This window comes from Fomitiporia mediterranea, assembly GCF_000271605.1.
Source record: "Fomitiporia mediterranea MF3/22 unplaced genomic scaffold FOMMEscaffold_2, whole genome shotgun sequence".
NCBI classification, from domain to species: domain Eukaryota; kingdom Fungi; phylum Basidiomycota; class Agaricomycetes; order Hymenochaetales; family Hymenochaetaceae; genus Fomitiporia; species Fomitiporia mediterranea.
Genome location: NW_006760387.1, coordinates 3791115 through 3803531, shown reverse-complemented (window position 1 = coordinate 3803531; position 12417 = coordinate 3791115). Strand labels below are relative to the sequence as shown.

The 12417-nt window shown below is 46.7% G+C and overlaps 4 protein-coding genes across 4 annotated transcripts; 3 read left to right on the top strand and 1 right to left on the bottom strand.

The window, feature by feature from the left end:
* Window positions 1-190: 190 nt before the first annotated feature.
* On the top strand, window positions 191-1667 carry FOMMEDRAFT_103077 (peroxisomal enoyl-CoA-hydratase). The gene is made up of 7 exons (XM_007263222.1): window positions 191-378; window positions 440-566; window positions 621-690; window positions 752-834; window positions 898-1000; window positions 1056-1444; window positions 1503-1667. Exons 1-7 carry the CDS (start codon window positions 266-268, stop codon window positions 1542-1544), a joined length of 927 nt encoding a protein of 308 aa, XP_007263284.1. The 5' UTR covers window positions 191-265; the 3' UTR covers window positions 1545-1667.
* A 502-nt stretch (window positions 1668-2169) lies between these two features.
* FOMMEDRAFT_39636 (uncharacterized protein) lies at window positions 2170-2817 on the top strand (the record flags this gene model as incomplete). Its single annotated transcript, XM_007263221.1, has 4 exons — window positions 2170-2334; window positions 2386-2516; window positions 2572-2710; window positions 2761-2817. Coding segments are annotated over 4 exons (492 nt in total), but the record flags the coding sequence as incomplete, so codon positions are not given.
* Window positions 2818-3719: 902 nt separating this feature from the next.
* FOMMEDRAFT_138738 (receptor-activated Ca2+-permeable cation channel) lies at window positions 3720-7018 on the top strand (the record flags this gene model as incomplete). The annotated part of the gene is made up of 19 exons (XM_007263220.1): window positions 3720-3816; window positions 3940-3958; window positions 4021-4375; window positions 4434-4621; window positions 4682-4764; window positions 4820-4924; window positions 4980-4993; window positions 5048-5132; window positions 5187-5247; window positions 5300-5338; window positions 5391-5482; window positions 5543-5707; window positions 5761-5804; window positions 5855-5869; window positions 5923-5957; window positions 6016-6148; window positions 6200-6707; window positions 6729-6859; window positions 6920-7018. The coding sequence occupies 19 exons, from the start codon at window positions 3720-3722 to the stop codon at window positions 7016-7018; spliced, it is 2268 nt and encodes a 755-aa protein (XP_007263282.1).
* Window positions 7019-7185: 167 nt separating this feature from the next.
* On the bottom strand, window positions 7186-8638 carry FOMMEDRAFT_26142 (uncharacterized protein; the record flags this gene model as incomplete). The annotated part of the gene is made up of 4 exons (XM_007263219.1): window positions 7186-7410; window positions 7474-7630; window positions 7734-7944; window positions 8002-8638. The coding sequence occupies 4 exons, from the start codon at window positions 8636-8638 to the stop codon at window positions 7186-7188; spliced, it is 1230 nt and encodes a 409-aa protein (XP_007263281.1).
* Window positions 8639-12417: the final 3779 nt, after the last annotated feature.

Here is a 12417-nt window from a genome sequence, read left to right as displayed (position 1 = left end):
CTTCCACCAGCATGCCGATTATCGTTTGCTGCTGCTTATGGGGCATTTATGTATTGGAAATGAAAATGATGGATCAGCCATTTTGACTAGGTTACTTAGTAAGCCGGCTGCCGTCTTCCCATACGCAGAAGTGTCGAATTCTTCGAAAGTCGGTCGTACTTCACCTCCGACACCAGCAAAATCCATTGACGCGAGAGCGAATGTAAGAGAAAAGGAGGTTAAGGAGAGGCATCGCTTGCGTGCGAAATCATCCCTGCCTCCATCCATGGCCACTCCCTCAGCGCCCAACGCTATTGATTACGCCGCCCTTGGCTTCTCAGAGATTAAAGTCGATTTGAACGGAGCTATTGCTGTTGTAACATTGAATCGATCCGCTAGGTACGTTTATGGCAAGTTTACAGCCAATGAACCTTATTTTTATACGTCGACTTTCGATTAGGAGGAATGTCTTTACGCAAAAACTCTCATCACAGCTCATCTCTGCGTTTGAGGCTTTTGATAGAGATGATCATGTCCGAGTAGTTGTCCTGACGGCTGAACCAGATGCACCGGCATTCTGTGCCGGAGTAGGTCGTAGCAATGATCACTATTAATAGGTAAAATTAAAATGCTGCTAATAGGCAGACATCGGTAACGGCTGGAATGACCTTTGGAACCCGGAAGCAGAAAAGGAACCTGACCCTGTACGCGGTAAGCTATTTACAGTCTTGTAATTCCTGGTGTAGACTTATAGACATCCGATTTCTTCAAGCACATCGCGACACTGGCGGGAGGGTCACGATGTCTATACTTCGGTGCCGAAAGCTGACAATCATTGCAGTCAACGGTCATGCTGTAGGCCTTGTCCTAGCAAATTCTGACGCATCTTTCTATAAACTAAAAGCAATCTTTATAAAGGCGGGAATAGGCATGACGATGCAGCTTCCATTCGATTTCCGACTGGCTTGGGCCGATGCGAAGCTGGTATTCCCTTTCGTTTCCCGAGGCATCTGCGCTGAAGGTATGCACCCGAATGTTCCGGATTATGTCCCATACTTTGCTTACACAAAGGGCAGCTCTGTCTTCGTTTCTCCTTCCGCGTTTAGTTGGTTATTCTCAAGCTTCAACACTTCTTTTGAGCAGCGAAACGTTCACTCCAACATCACCCCATATTTCAAGACTTTACTACAAAGTACTTGAGAAACGAGAAGACGTCTTTCCAGTTGCATTGCAACTTGCCAAGCGCCTCGCATCAACTACTTCCGCTACATCCGTAGCTATGACTAAAGCACTTATTTGGCGTGGCGCTAATTCACCAGAAGAACAGCATCTCTTGGAGTCACGCGCGATTCGGACGCTTGGTCCGAGTAAGGACGGTGAAGAGGGTGCACGATCTTTCCTTGAGAAACGCGCGCCGGTGTTTACTGCGACACTCTCAGCAGACATGCCATCTTGGGTTCCATGGGTGAGAACCGTCCATTCTTCCGAGTACCGCATGGACTGTACCGCTAATTCGCTTATAGTGGAATGAAGTAAATACGTCACGAAAGATGTCCAAATTGTAACCGTTTATCACACCATTTCCCCTATGGGTAACACAGCCCAACCACTGCTTGACTTGATAAGATAGGAGCTACGCGGTTTTGATCCGTTTGTACGATAATATTAATCCTAGCGCCACATTCGCCACTTACGAGTATGTCCTATTGCGGCAAATTGCAAAGTTCCGGGTCGTCTTATCTGCTCAGTATTAAGTAGCTGGGCATCACGCTCTTACACCTCGTTCTCTCTCCCCGAAGGGCGGAAAGCACAAGCCGTGAGTGACAAGACGTTTTTCGACTCTCATAGCAAGACACCAATGGACAACTCATTGTTGCGACCTGAAGATATCCAGTCTTCGCGCCTTTCGGATGATGACAAATCGTCAACACAGTCAAGAGATTCGAGATGGGACAGAATTCACGGCCCGAAGCATTTCTTTCATCGAACGAGTTCTCCTGAGTCTACAGTGTTGCCACACGTCGGGCAGTTCCTAAAGTCTAAAAATGCAACGAAGTCGTGGAAAATGAAAGTATCAAACCATACTGCCCCTCCAGAGCAGGAAGAAAGATTTGTCCAGACGCGTGAGGTAAACTCATTTCAAACCACAGCTCCGGTTTGTCATATTATACTCACTTTCATTGCCTTGATCAGCGTGTCCGGGACGTTGTTCAAAAGATCTTCGGGTACGGGTCAAATGCAGCACATGATGTACTTCAGGTCGGTGCAAGCGTCTTGCAGTTCGCTCCAATTGGCGGTCTTGCGCCTGCAGCGCAGTCGTTAGTACTCATATGGAACGCCTTAGAACTTGTGGAGGTGAGTCATTATAATATTGTCGTCCGGCTACTCTCATTCTCTGTGATGCAGTCCAATCAGATGGCTTGTTTGTCCTTGACCGAACGCTGTGTTGATACGCTAATTGTTATTCGAGAAGAAATTGGTGAGGCAGGTGAGAACATTGAGGCTCAGCTTGCATTTCCCCTGATGCAGCTCAACGAGTAAGTTCATGTCTGTGTTTTCTTACATACAAATGCAAACGATTTTCCAACGTAGGTCGTTTGAAGCTGTGAAACGAGTTTTAATGGGACAAGTCCGCCGCCGGTTTTATAAACGCTATCTGAAGCGCAAGGAAATTCAGAGTCAGGTTGAGGAGTGTGATGCGAAGCTGTCGAATGCACTTGAGTTGTTCTCGGTAATTGTTCTAATTGCGCTTGACAGAGAGCGATTCTGACACTTTCGTAGCTTAAAATCCAGATTAGGTCATTGCAGCGACTAGAAGCAGCTGAGGAAAGGAGAAGAGCTGCAGAGCGCAAGTCTAGACAGCATGTGGAGAAGCTGCTCGACGCCCTTCCGGACAAGCTAAAGAAGCAAGAAACCCTGTCTCTTTCAGGTATGCTTTCTCCTGTTGAGATTGAGCCAGAGCCTGTTCGGACCGAGGAGGAAGCGCAACCTTCAGCCCACGAAGACTTTAACGACTACCCTGCCAAGGCAACGCTGCGTAATAATGTTAAAATTAGGGATCCGTCAACGGCTGACGAAATACGCGTACGGATGAACAATGTGCTAATGAAGCAAAAGAACCATGACTTTGCTCTTGACTTGGCGGATTTGCGCAACTTGATGCGTGAAGCACTCGAGACATCATCGGATGACGCACTGCTAGAAATTCTACAGATAAAGCCAGAAAAACTTCCAAAGATTTTAAAGCAACTGCAAGGTGCGCTTGAAGAGGCGAAGGAAACGGAGAGTGCGTCTGGCATTCACAACGCACCGAGAAAATTGAAGGCCAACGCACTAGGTGGAGTAAGCGACGAGCCTGCGATGGGAATTTCTCGCTCAAACACGTTGCCGACGAGACTGTGTGACTTTGATATCATGGATGACCTGGACAAAACATTTATCGAATGCTCCATTAGGGCTCTAAGGAGGACCAGAACGTTGTAATGACAACGAGATCTAGCAGCACAGAAAGTAAAAATAATAGATGATATGTCCATCCAGATAGATAAATTTGGAGCTGTCCGCATCATCTGATGTCCTCCTGAATCGAATTCGAAATTGTGAATGTATGCAGTCACATGAGCGGGTCGAGACGCGTGAAATGATCGACGCCCTCTCTTCTCCACTTGGTAAAGTCGCGAGGCAACAGAGCAGGGGTCCATTCTGCCTGCCAGATGGGATCCCTCTTCACTCTCTTCACCATGGATCCCGAAGAGCAAGCGCCTCTGCTGTCTCCAGACCTCTCCTATGTTAGCGTATTTCCGTTGATTTGCCACCTCAGGAAGGATGTAACGGTGAGTAGAAATACGCGTTGTCCTCGTTGAGGGTGTCTTGCTTAATGAGGCACAGGAAAATATAGGCATGTTCAGCGTATTCAGAATGTGTTTTGCACTTGATATTGAGTCTGTGAATTCAATGCAGATACCGCATTGTCTTGGGAGTAAGTCCGATATTTCATGTCTCATGTATAGGATATCTGACAATGTGGCATTGGTGGACCAGACAGCTCACTGCATCCGACATCAGCTTCGCTATCGTCCGCCCACTGGTATACAAGTATGCAAAGCTCGGAAATGAAGCTGTCGTATACGCGTGTCTCGTTGTTCGCTCGCACTTCATACACGCCGCGGATCAGGACATGGCTCATGCAAACGTGATGGCGTCGCGTGCCATGATGTGTGAGATCCTTGCAATGAAGCTCGTTCGAACATTTGCAAGTTCGAAGCTTGAGCTTGCTGCTGTGCTCACTACTAGCTGGAACCCTATTTCAGGTGCGCCTCCGGAAGTCGTAGAGGAAATCAAGGCGTCGTTGGGTGGCAATGAGAAGGACTTGGATGATCCGACTAACGCACTTGAGGTTCGCTCTCGTTGTTCTTCGGCTGTGTGTTCCTCTAATTATAGGCACCTGCATTTAGATGGCAATTGCAACGAAGTCAAAATCATTCCTTGCCAGTGCAGTCGTCCAGGCCGTTGTAAATGACATATATGCGGGTCGACTTGTCTTTTCGGCGGTTTCAAATAGGTCGTTACTTGCAGACAATTACAAACCGCGACCCGTCGAATATTACGATGGACGTAGAGCACCTTTTCTTGATCATTACCGGTAAGTCGTGCCTTAATGCAAACACTAGGACACATAGTGAATGGTCCTTTGCTGTACCAGGCTTCGAGTACCCAAATACGGAGCCATACTAGAGTTCCTTAATTTCGTTCTTTTGATGCTTACATTTTGTCTCTGTTTATCTCGTACGTATTTTTTTTTTAAATCGAATGCGATTTCAGCACTGACTAGGTATTGTAGAAAGGGACTTCATGCAGCTCGGAATATGGGAAATTGTGTTTATCGTATTTGCATTTGCATTCCTCTTGGAAGAATACGCACAAGCTCGTGAGCACGGATGGGGCAGTAAGTCTTTAGATATGAAACCACGAAAAGTATCTGACTCCCTTGATGTCTTTAGTCTACATAGCGAGCGTCAGTGGCATGAACTTTTGCTACTGTCCGATTTAAATTCTCATCGCCTTACAGATGTGGAATGTATTTGACACTGGGTTTCTCTTGATTTTTCTGGTTTACTTCTCTTTACGTGTTAGAGGATTGGTTCGGGGTGATGGTGAGTTTCATTTATCACTGGTCTGGCATGTATTTTAATGACTCTCGCGGATAGCATATTCTTCGGAACTGGCATTCGACATTCTCTCATGCGGGGCATGCATTTTGTTTCCACGGTAAGAGCAATATTTTTGATGTTTGCGGCCATTTTTTTACTGTGCATTGCAGGCTGGCATTCTTCGCCATTAAAAATAACGTTGTTATATTGTACGTGATATGAGTTACCTTTACCTGCTTAGAACTAATGGAAGTAATACAGAGCTCTACGTGGCATGGTTGTCGACTTCGTGTTCTTCACGGGTGTTGCAGCAGTCTGCTTCTCCGGAGTGGCTTTCACTTTGTGGACACTAGGTCAGGGCTTCTGGTTTGCACCATATAATACTAACTAAATGGACGTCATTGACTCGCCAGCTGATAAGACTCTATGGCCGCTGAAGAAAATCATCTGGCTAATGATCGAGATTTGGTTTGGTAACACGTATCTAAGTTTCTCACAGGCAGAAGCTTTTCATAAAGTGTTTGGACCGATCTTGATGACAATGTTTGCGGCATTGTCAAACACTTTGTTGCTAACAAGTGCGTAGCAACTGAGAAGTCCTTGCCGAGTGTGCTCAGCCATTGTTTCATAGTCTTGATTTCTATACTTTCAAATACTTTTGCTCGAATTGATCAGGCAAGTCCAATCTGTTTCTGAAATTCCAGTGTTGCTAATGGACGACACAGAATGCCAGTCAGGAGGTATGTTGCATGTCTGGCTTCACTGATTATAATTTTGGCTCACGAGATGATAGTACCTTTTCCAATTCACCATCAGCACTATAGAGGGGTAAGTGATGCTTTCCTAGGCGTAGGCACTGTCAGGATGCTGACTCATAGCGTTGCAGGGTAAAGCTTGATGCTCTCTTCAGCTATCAGCCTCCGTTCAATCTCCTAGCCTACGTTTCATTGTTGCCTTTGAGCTGGGTGTTGTCCCCGAGGTCCTTACATACTGCGAACGTACTTTTAATTCGCTTGACTGTTAGTTCCGTCGTCTTCAGAAAATTATTTCCTACTAAGTCGTCTTCCTAGTCGTTCCCAGTTCTGGTCGTCATCGGACTGTACGAACGGTATTTCGAGTCTGAAGACAGCTTATTTGCAGTAGGGAAAGATAAGGCGCAGCATATCTACAACTCACTTCCGCGGAATCTGAAGAACATGCCCATTGTCGAAGCCATAGTCGGCGTGCGCGCTCACACGCTGTACGACGCAATATTCGACGTCGATATTTCCGAGGAACAAGAGTTTGCGCTTTTCGAAGATTTCAGTGAAGACGATGATGAACCGGCGTTGCGCTCGCTAGCGTCGCGGGAGAACTTCCGCAAACGACAAGGGACACGCACGCCATCGCGACGTCGGGCACAAAGCGCAAGCACTACAGGAACACCGGATCACTTACCATCCCCTGGCGCACCTCGTTCGCCCCGTCGTGGGCCTAAGGAGGGCGTGCCAGCAGATAGTCGACAGACAGGTGGACTCGTTCCTGGACTATCGAACTTGAGGACGCCGAGCCCTTTAGCACGATTATTTGGCGCCCCACGTATCGTAACGTCCCTGTCAGAGAACACAATGGGTCCTGCGTCACCAATTTCGGAAGAGGCGCTTGCGGGTGTTCGGAGAATTGAGAATATGCTTGAGGGGATCCGCGACCTCCCGGTGCATCGACTCAAGGATGAAATGAAGGAATTGCAGGTCTGTCCATTCTTCTGTACCTTTCCCTCTCTTAATTGTGGTAATAACTTGTGTGTCTAGGACCGACAAGCGAGAATTGAGAATTTGTTGCTCACGCTGACAAGGGGAATGCGGAACGAGACTGGCTCTCACTCTTCGAGGCATAATAGTGCCTTTTAACGACTTCCGCCATGGACAATTAAGGTATCATACACATTGTATCTACATATATACACACGATTTTACATCTCTTGGGCAATTTTACGCTGTTTAACACAGCAATATGGCAACAAAGAGAGACGAAACGTTAGCAAAGAAATAAAATTAGGCACACTCCTCCCGCAGTATCAGCCAAATACATCTGCAGCTGTTATTCGTAACCCGTCAATAACTGCATGGAAACTTCTCGTCTGAGTCCGCTGTTCTTCCAATTCCCACAGCTGCGACGGCGTTGGAGGGTGTGAGATCAAGGCGAAAACATATTCCTTCATATCAGCTGCATGATCAAGTCGGACCTCAACGGGATTTGTGTTCACAAATGGCGAGATATCGACAAGATTTTCTGCGGATGGCTATACAGAGGCCGTACCTTATTCAATTGACTCGTAATATACGATATCATGAAGATGACGAACCTGGAGAGGAGGTGCGAGGAATATCCTGGATGTTCCAATATCCGCAGAAAGTCTTGCATTTGTTGGCCATGATACAGGTAATCCCAATAAAATCGATGAATTTAGTGGGTTGGCCTCGTTCGCGGGCCGGAAATTAGCCTGGAATGAGTTGGGATACCTATAGCATGCTAAAGAGAGGCACAAGCTGGTAGCTAAGTCCCTAAAGGAATTAAATATTGTTATTTATCAAAGGTGTCACTTTTTATGTATCGCATGCTTACCCCTCAAGGCGATCCCGTGCCTGCCAGAGTGAGAGCAAGTGCTTCTGGTCCGATGTTAGTCTGCAGCGTAAGATAACAATTTCTCCGGCTTGTTTTCCGGGTTCGATGCATCCGAAGGTGACGCTTGCTGGATGGGATATGTTATTTAAGGTGTTTCCTACTGCTCTACCGTGTAGGAGGCCATTGAGTTCATTTATCTGTTTTATTTCGCCTGTATGAAGGTACATTAGTAACAGTACATAGTATGTCTTTCTAATAAAGGACGAACTGGGGGTAAGACTGGCTGGCTGAAATTCTGTAGATGGCCCGAGAGTGATACTCGGTGGTTCGGTATGGCGTCGCGTCAATTCTTCTAAAGGCGAGGATAAGTCCTTTGGAATACTCGTGTCGTCGTTCGAAGAATTGTCTGCAGTGTCTTTTTGAGGAGTTGCAGAGGGCGAGTTGGGTGTAATGCTGTCAATATTAACTTTTTCGTCGGAATAGTTGGATCTGGGACCAGGAAACGTAGGTGTAGGAAGAGTAGATGAGGAAGAAGCATGTAAAGGTATGTCAATTGTAGGTGCTGAAGAAGTTATAGGAATAGGAAGCGGCTTTGTTCGAGGCTGCTTCCCTTCAACGGTATTTTGTAGTTGTTGATTGTCGCCTTTGTCAACGTCTGAATACGTAGTCACGCCACTTGCGGGTGGGTTTTCGTCCTCCTTACGATGTTCCAATGATGACTTGTCGGCGCGAATACTGTCCGTTGGTTTGGGCGTTGTGGATCCGCGGACCGAATTAAAGGGAGACCTGACGATTTTATTCAGCCGAGCCGACGTTTTGACATGAAGAATGCTTGTATACATAGGAGAGATATTTCCCATTTCGATATCTGGTATTTCTATACCCATACCAATTGGTTCAGGCATTGAAATCTCCACAGAGGATAAGAGGTCGTTAAGCTCTTCTGAATCGTTAAGCTCGTTTCGTTGTAATAGGTTTAACATGTGTCAGTCACCTTTTGGTATACGGTCCTTCTCGAAGTATCTGGCATGACGAGAAATTGTATGCACTAAGTTGGCATAGGCGGCTATGCGAGCGATCAAGTCCGGTGGATAGTATGGGTTGCATCGGAACGGAGCATCGGATTTCACCAGTCGGGCAAGAGTTGCTCTTGCAATCTAGAAAGGAGAACTGTTAACTCGAACCTGAGTGGACTGAGTCTGATAAAGTATTCGCACCTTGCACATGGCGAGAATCTGATAACAAGGGCACGAATTATTACGAGTGATAAATGAGATATGCAAGTAGAGTACGCGCCAGTGGACGTGCTTCGGCGTAGTATGCTTGAGGCTTCGACACGAACGACATCAGTTTGTTTGCGGCATCGACAAACGTCACCTCGTCTTCAGACTCGAGCCTCTTCGTGAGAGACGCAAATATTTTGTCATTCCTGGATTTGACCTCGGTATTAGAGATCCTGTGCGCCATGTACGCGAGTATTTAATAGATTACGGCAGGAGGGAAGGAATATACCGTGGGAATACGATTGAACGCGTCTCGCTTTCAGACGCGTCGCGTGTCCTGTGCCATGTTACTGCTTAGCCGCAGCCATCTAGCTACAATGAAGACCGAAGCGTCCTTTGAGCTCATTGAAGAAGAGCTTGCTAACGGAAAGGGTCCTGTGAGTATGGGATTAGACAGTGAAGCTCGACCATGTGTCTGATAGGTCGTGTATCGCGTGCAGGTCACGTACAGACTGCTAAGTCGCAAACTTTCAGAACACGTCAATACTGCGAAAAAGTTGGTCGTTTGTACGCGTATCCATAGACGTTTCGTGTTGTCTTATCCTCCTCCAGCTTGCTTTCATCTTTTTACGCACATAAGCGTGCACTTGGTGAGCCCGTATACGCGACATACTGGGTGTCTGGAGAACCTCGACGTACCTCGATGAACGGTGATGGAAATGATATGGATGTGGACGATGACGCTAGACATGACTTCTCGTTATGTAAAATCATAATTGTTGATGAGGGGGACCTCGAATGTACGTGCTTTGAAAGACGTGCCTTATCCGTCCATGGCTTATCCCTCTCTCTCTCTCTCTCTCACATATAGCATCGAAAATGGCATTCAGCAAAATTCATGCTCTTCACATGTATTCAGTCTCATCTGTTTCCCTGCTGGTATGCATTCATATTTCGCTCTCCTCGTCCGTCTTGAGACTCATATTGTCAGAATGCATCGGAGTTTCGCGTGCCTTTGAGAGAGGTACGTGAGATGGACAGGAATGGCGGAGATGATTTGGGACGAACTGTGGGCAAAATAATCAGTCAGCAAGTTAAGGTATTTGTCTTTGTCTATCTACTTTTTATCGGGGATAACAAAATCTCATGTTTCAAGCGTGGCACGAAAGCAGAAAAGTCAAACAAAGGCTCATTAAAATCGCAAGCGTCAACATCGTTTACGGCAAAGCCTAAACCAGAAGCAGACCCACCACGTGTGGAGAAGGCACTCGACCGTCAAGCTTCTCATGTAAAGCAAGACAAACCCAAGACTTCGGGCAAGCTAAATTGGTCTAAGGCGAAGACGAAGGAGACTGCTAAGGAACAGCCCGCGCCGAAGACAGCAGTTACATCAGATGAGTCGCAAAAGAGCATCGGTACCGAAAATTCACAGAAGGTGCGAGTATATTTATGCTAATATCAATCTTTTGTAACTGAGATAGTATCTGATCCGATAGAGAGGAACAAAAAGGAAGTCAGACGCTGTATCCGTACTGCGGCAGCATCCGGATGAAGGTGTACCGAAAGAGCAAAATTACACGAAATTAGCAACTAACGAGCAAGGAGAATCGACCAAGGCGGACGGCAACGACGATGCATACACAACAGCACGTGTAAAGAAAGGCGTAATCCTATCGGACGACGAAGTGGAGGACCAAGCAGTAATCAAAAGCAAAAGTAGTACTAAAGGAAAGGCACGAGCTTCAGGCGACTCTGACACTGACCGAAGTGTGCGTGCAATGATGGACATCGACGATGGTACGTTTCTGTATGTCATCAAACTCGAACCCCAAACGAGACTTAGACCCTCTGCAATTAAGCGGACGTCATAAAAGCATCAAAACCAGCGCGTTCCAAGCCTCCAGAGCAAGGCGCGGAGGAAGAACCTCCTACCACAGACCATGTCGATTCAGCGATGGATGAAGATTCCGATGACCCTGCTCCGAAGGTAAAACCACGTAAGCGAAAACAAAAGAAAGCCGTACCGATTGGTAGAAACGGACTGAAGAAGAAGCGTGTTGTGAAAAGCAAAACAGACTTCGATGAGAAGGGCTACATGGGTATGCATAGGAGTTTCGTTTGATAAACTATGCACTGAAGTCCGTTCACTAGTCACTGTGGATTACTCTTCCTACGAGTCTGTCGAGGAAGACGAAGAAGAAGCAGTAGATGCGCAGAAACCGCAGCCAAAATCCAAGTCAACGGCCTCAAAGAAAGAGGCGACCACAAAAGGGGAAAGCGCATCGGTCAACGCTGACAGCAAAATCTCCGGAAAGGGCCAAGGTCCTACGGTGTCAAAAGAAACAGTAGGCAAGAAAGCGTCGTCAAAGCAATCCATGGCAAAAAGCCGCCAACAAAATGGCTCTCAGAAAAGCCTGGCCAGTTTCTTTGGCTCCGGAGGCGGCAAGAAGTAGTCTGTGAGTGCCCGAGACATGGTCAAATAGCTTGTTCAGCTGACAGTGCGGGTTAGGACTGTATTATCGCATTACCAAGGCGGGGAACCTTGAATAAACACGCTCAGACGAGACTCGACGAATGGCACCCTCTCCAAGTGGTATCAGTCCTACACAGCTCAGATTCAAAGTTTTGCATTATATAACTTTTGAAGGAATATCACTGTCACTAATTGTGCTTGTCGTCTGGCCCTATAGCGTGCTATATTCTCTTAATTAAGAACATCTTTCTCTCGGGGCGTGGAGCACTATGGCCTTGTCAAAGCCGCAAAGCCCACTAGAAATGTCGCAGTGCAAAAATCCTTGGCCACACTCCTAAGCGAGAGACTTACTCTGTGAGTGTATCACGATATTGAGACTAGTGGTAAACATACTGAGAAGCTTGTGTGGTCGAACAGAGGGACTTGTTTTCCAAGCATTTAAGCGGTCGTCTGGACCATACTCTGTGCTACCAGTCAGGTGTACTTACGTTAGCCTTCATTAAAGAGTACTGGGTGTGCTGAGCCGTCCTAATCACCCTCTATCGGTCGCAGCTGCGACAAAGTTTCGTGTCTTGCATTTTGCTTTGCCATGGGCCGAAGACGGGTATATTACCCTAGAAATTGCACTCAACAATGTGGATGTGGCTAATCCCAATTGCGACTTGTTTACTTGTGATGTTGCACAGAAAGTGCCGATGGCAGAGACATTATCATCTTCTGTTGGTGTTATTCTTACCTTTTGGAGGTAGAAGGAACATTGGAGTTTCTGGCAGGGTGCGGCAAACCTCGTGAAGGCACATGCATCTGGCTTTTGGTATCAGGATGTACCAGTCGTGCATCCACTCTGGTGAAAGTGAGGATGATCGCTTGCATTTTGTCTGTGTAATTATTACGTTCACTAGGTCAGCTTCACTTGCCCCATTCTGTCTCTGAGAAAATACTAAATAGCTTATGCCATATCACATAACATTGCTTAAAGAAATTGATG

Excerpts from the sequence above, each read along its gene's own strand:
- FOMMEDRAFT_103077 (XM_007263222.1), top strand. The coding sequence starts at position 266 with ATGGCCACTCCCTCAGCGCCCAACGCTATTGATTACGCCGCCCTTGGC. Across the intron at positions 379-439 it reads ACATTGAATCGATCCGCTAG|GAGGAATGTCTTTACGCAAA; the intron begins GTACGTTTATGG and ends ACTTTCGATTAG. Across the intron at positions 691-751 it reads GGAACCTGACCCTGTACGCG|CACATCGCGACACTGGCGGG; the intron begins GTAAGCTATTTA and ends GATTTCTTCAAG.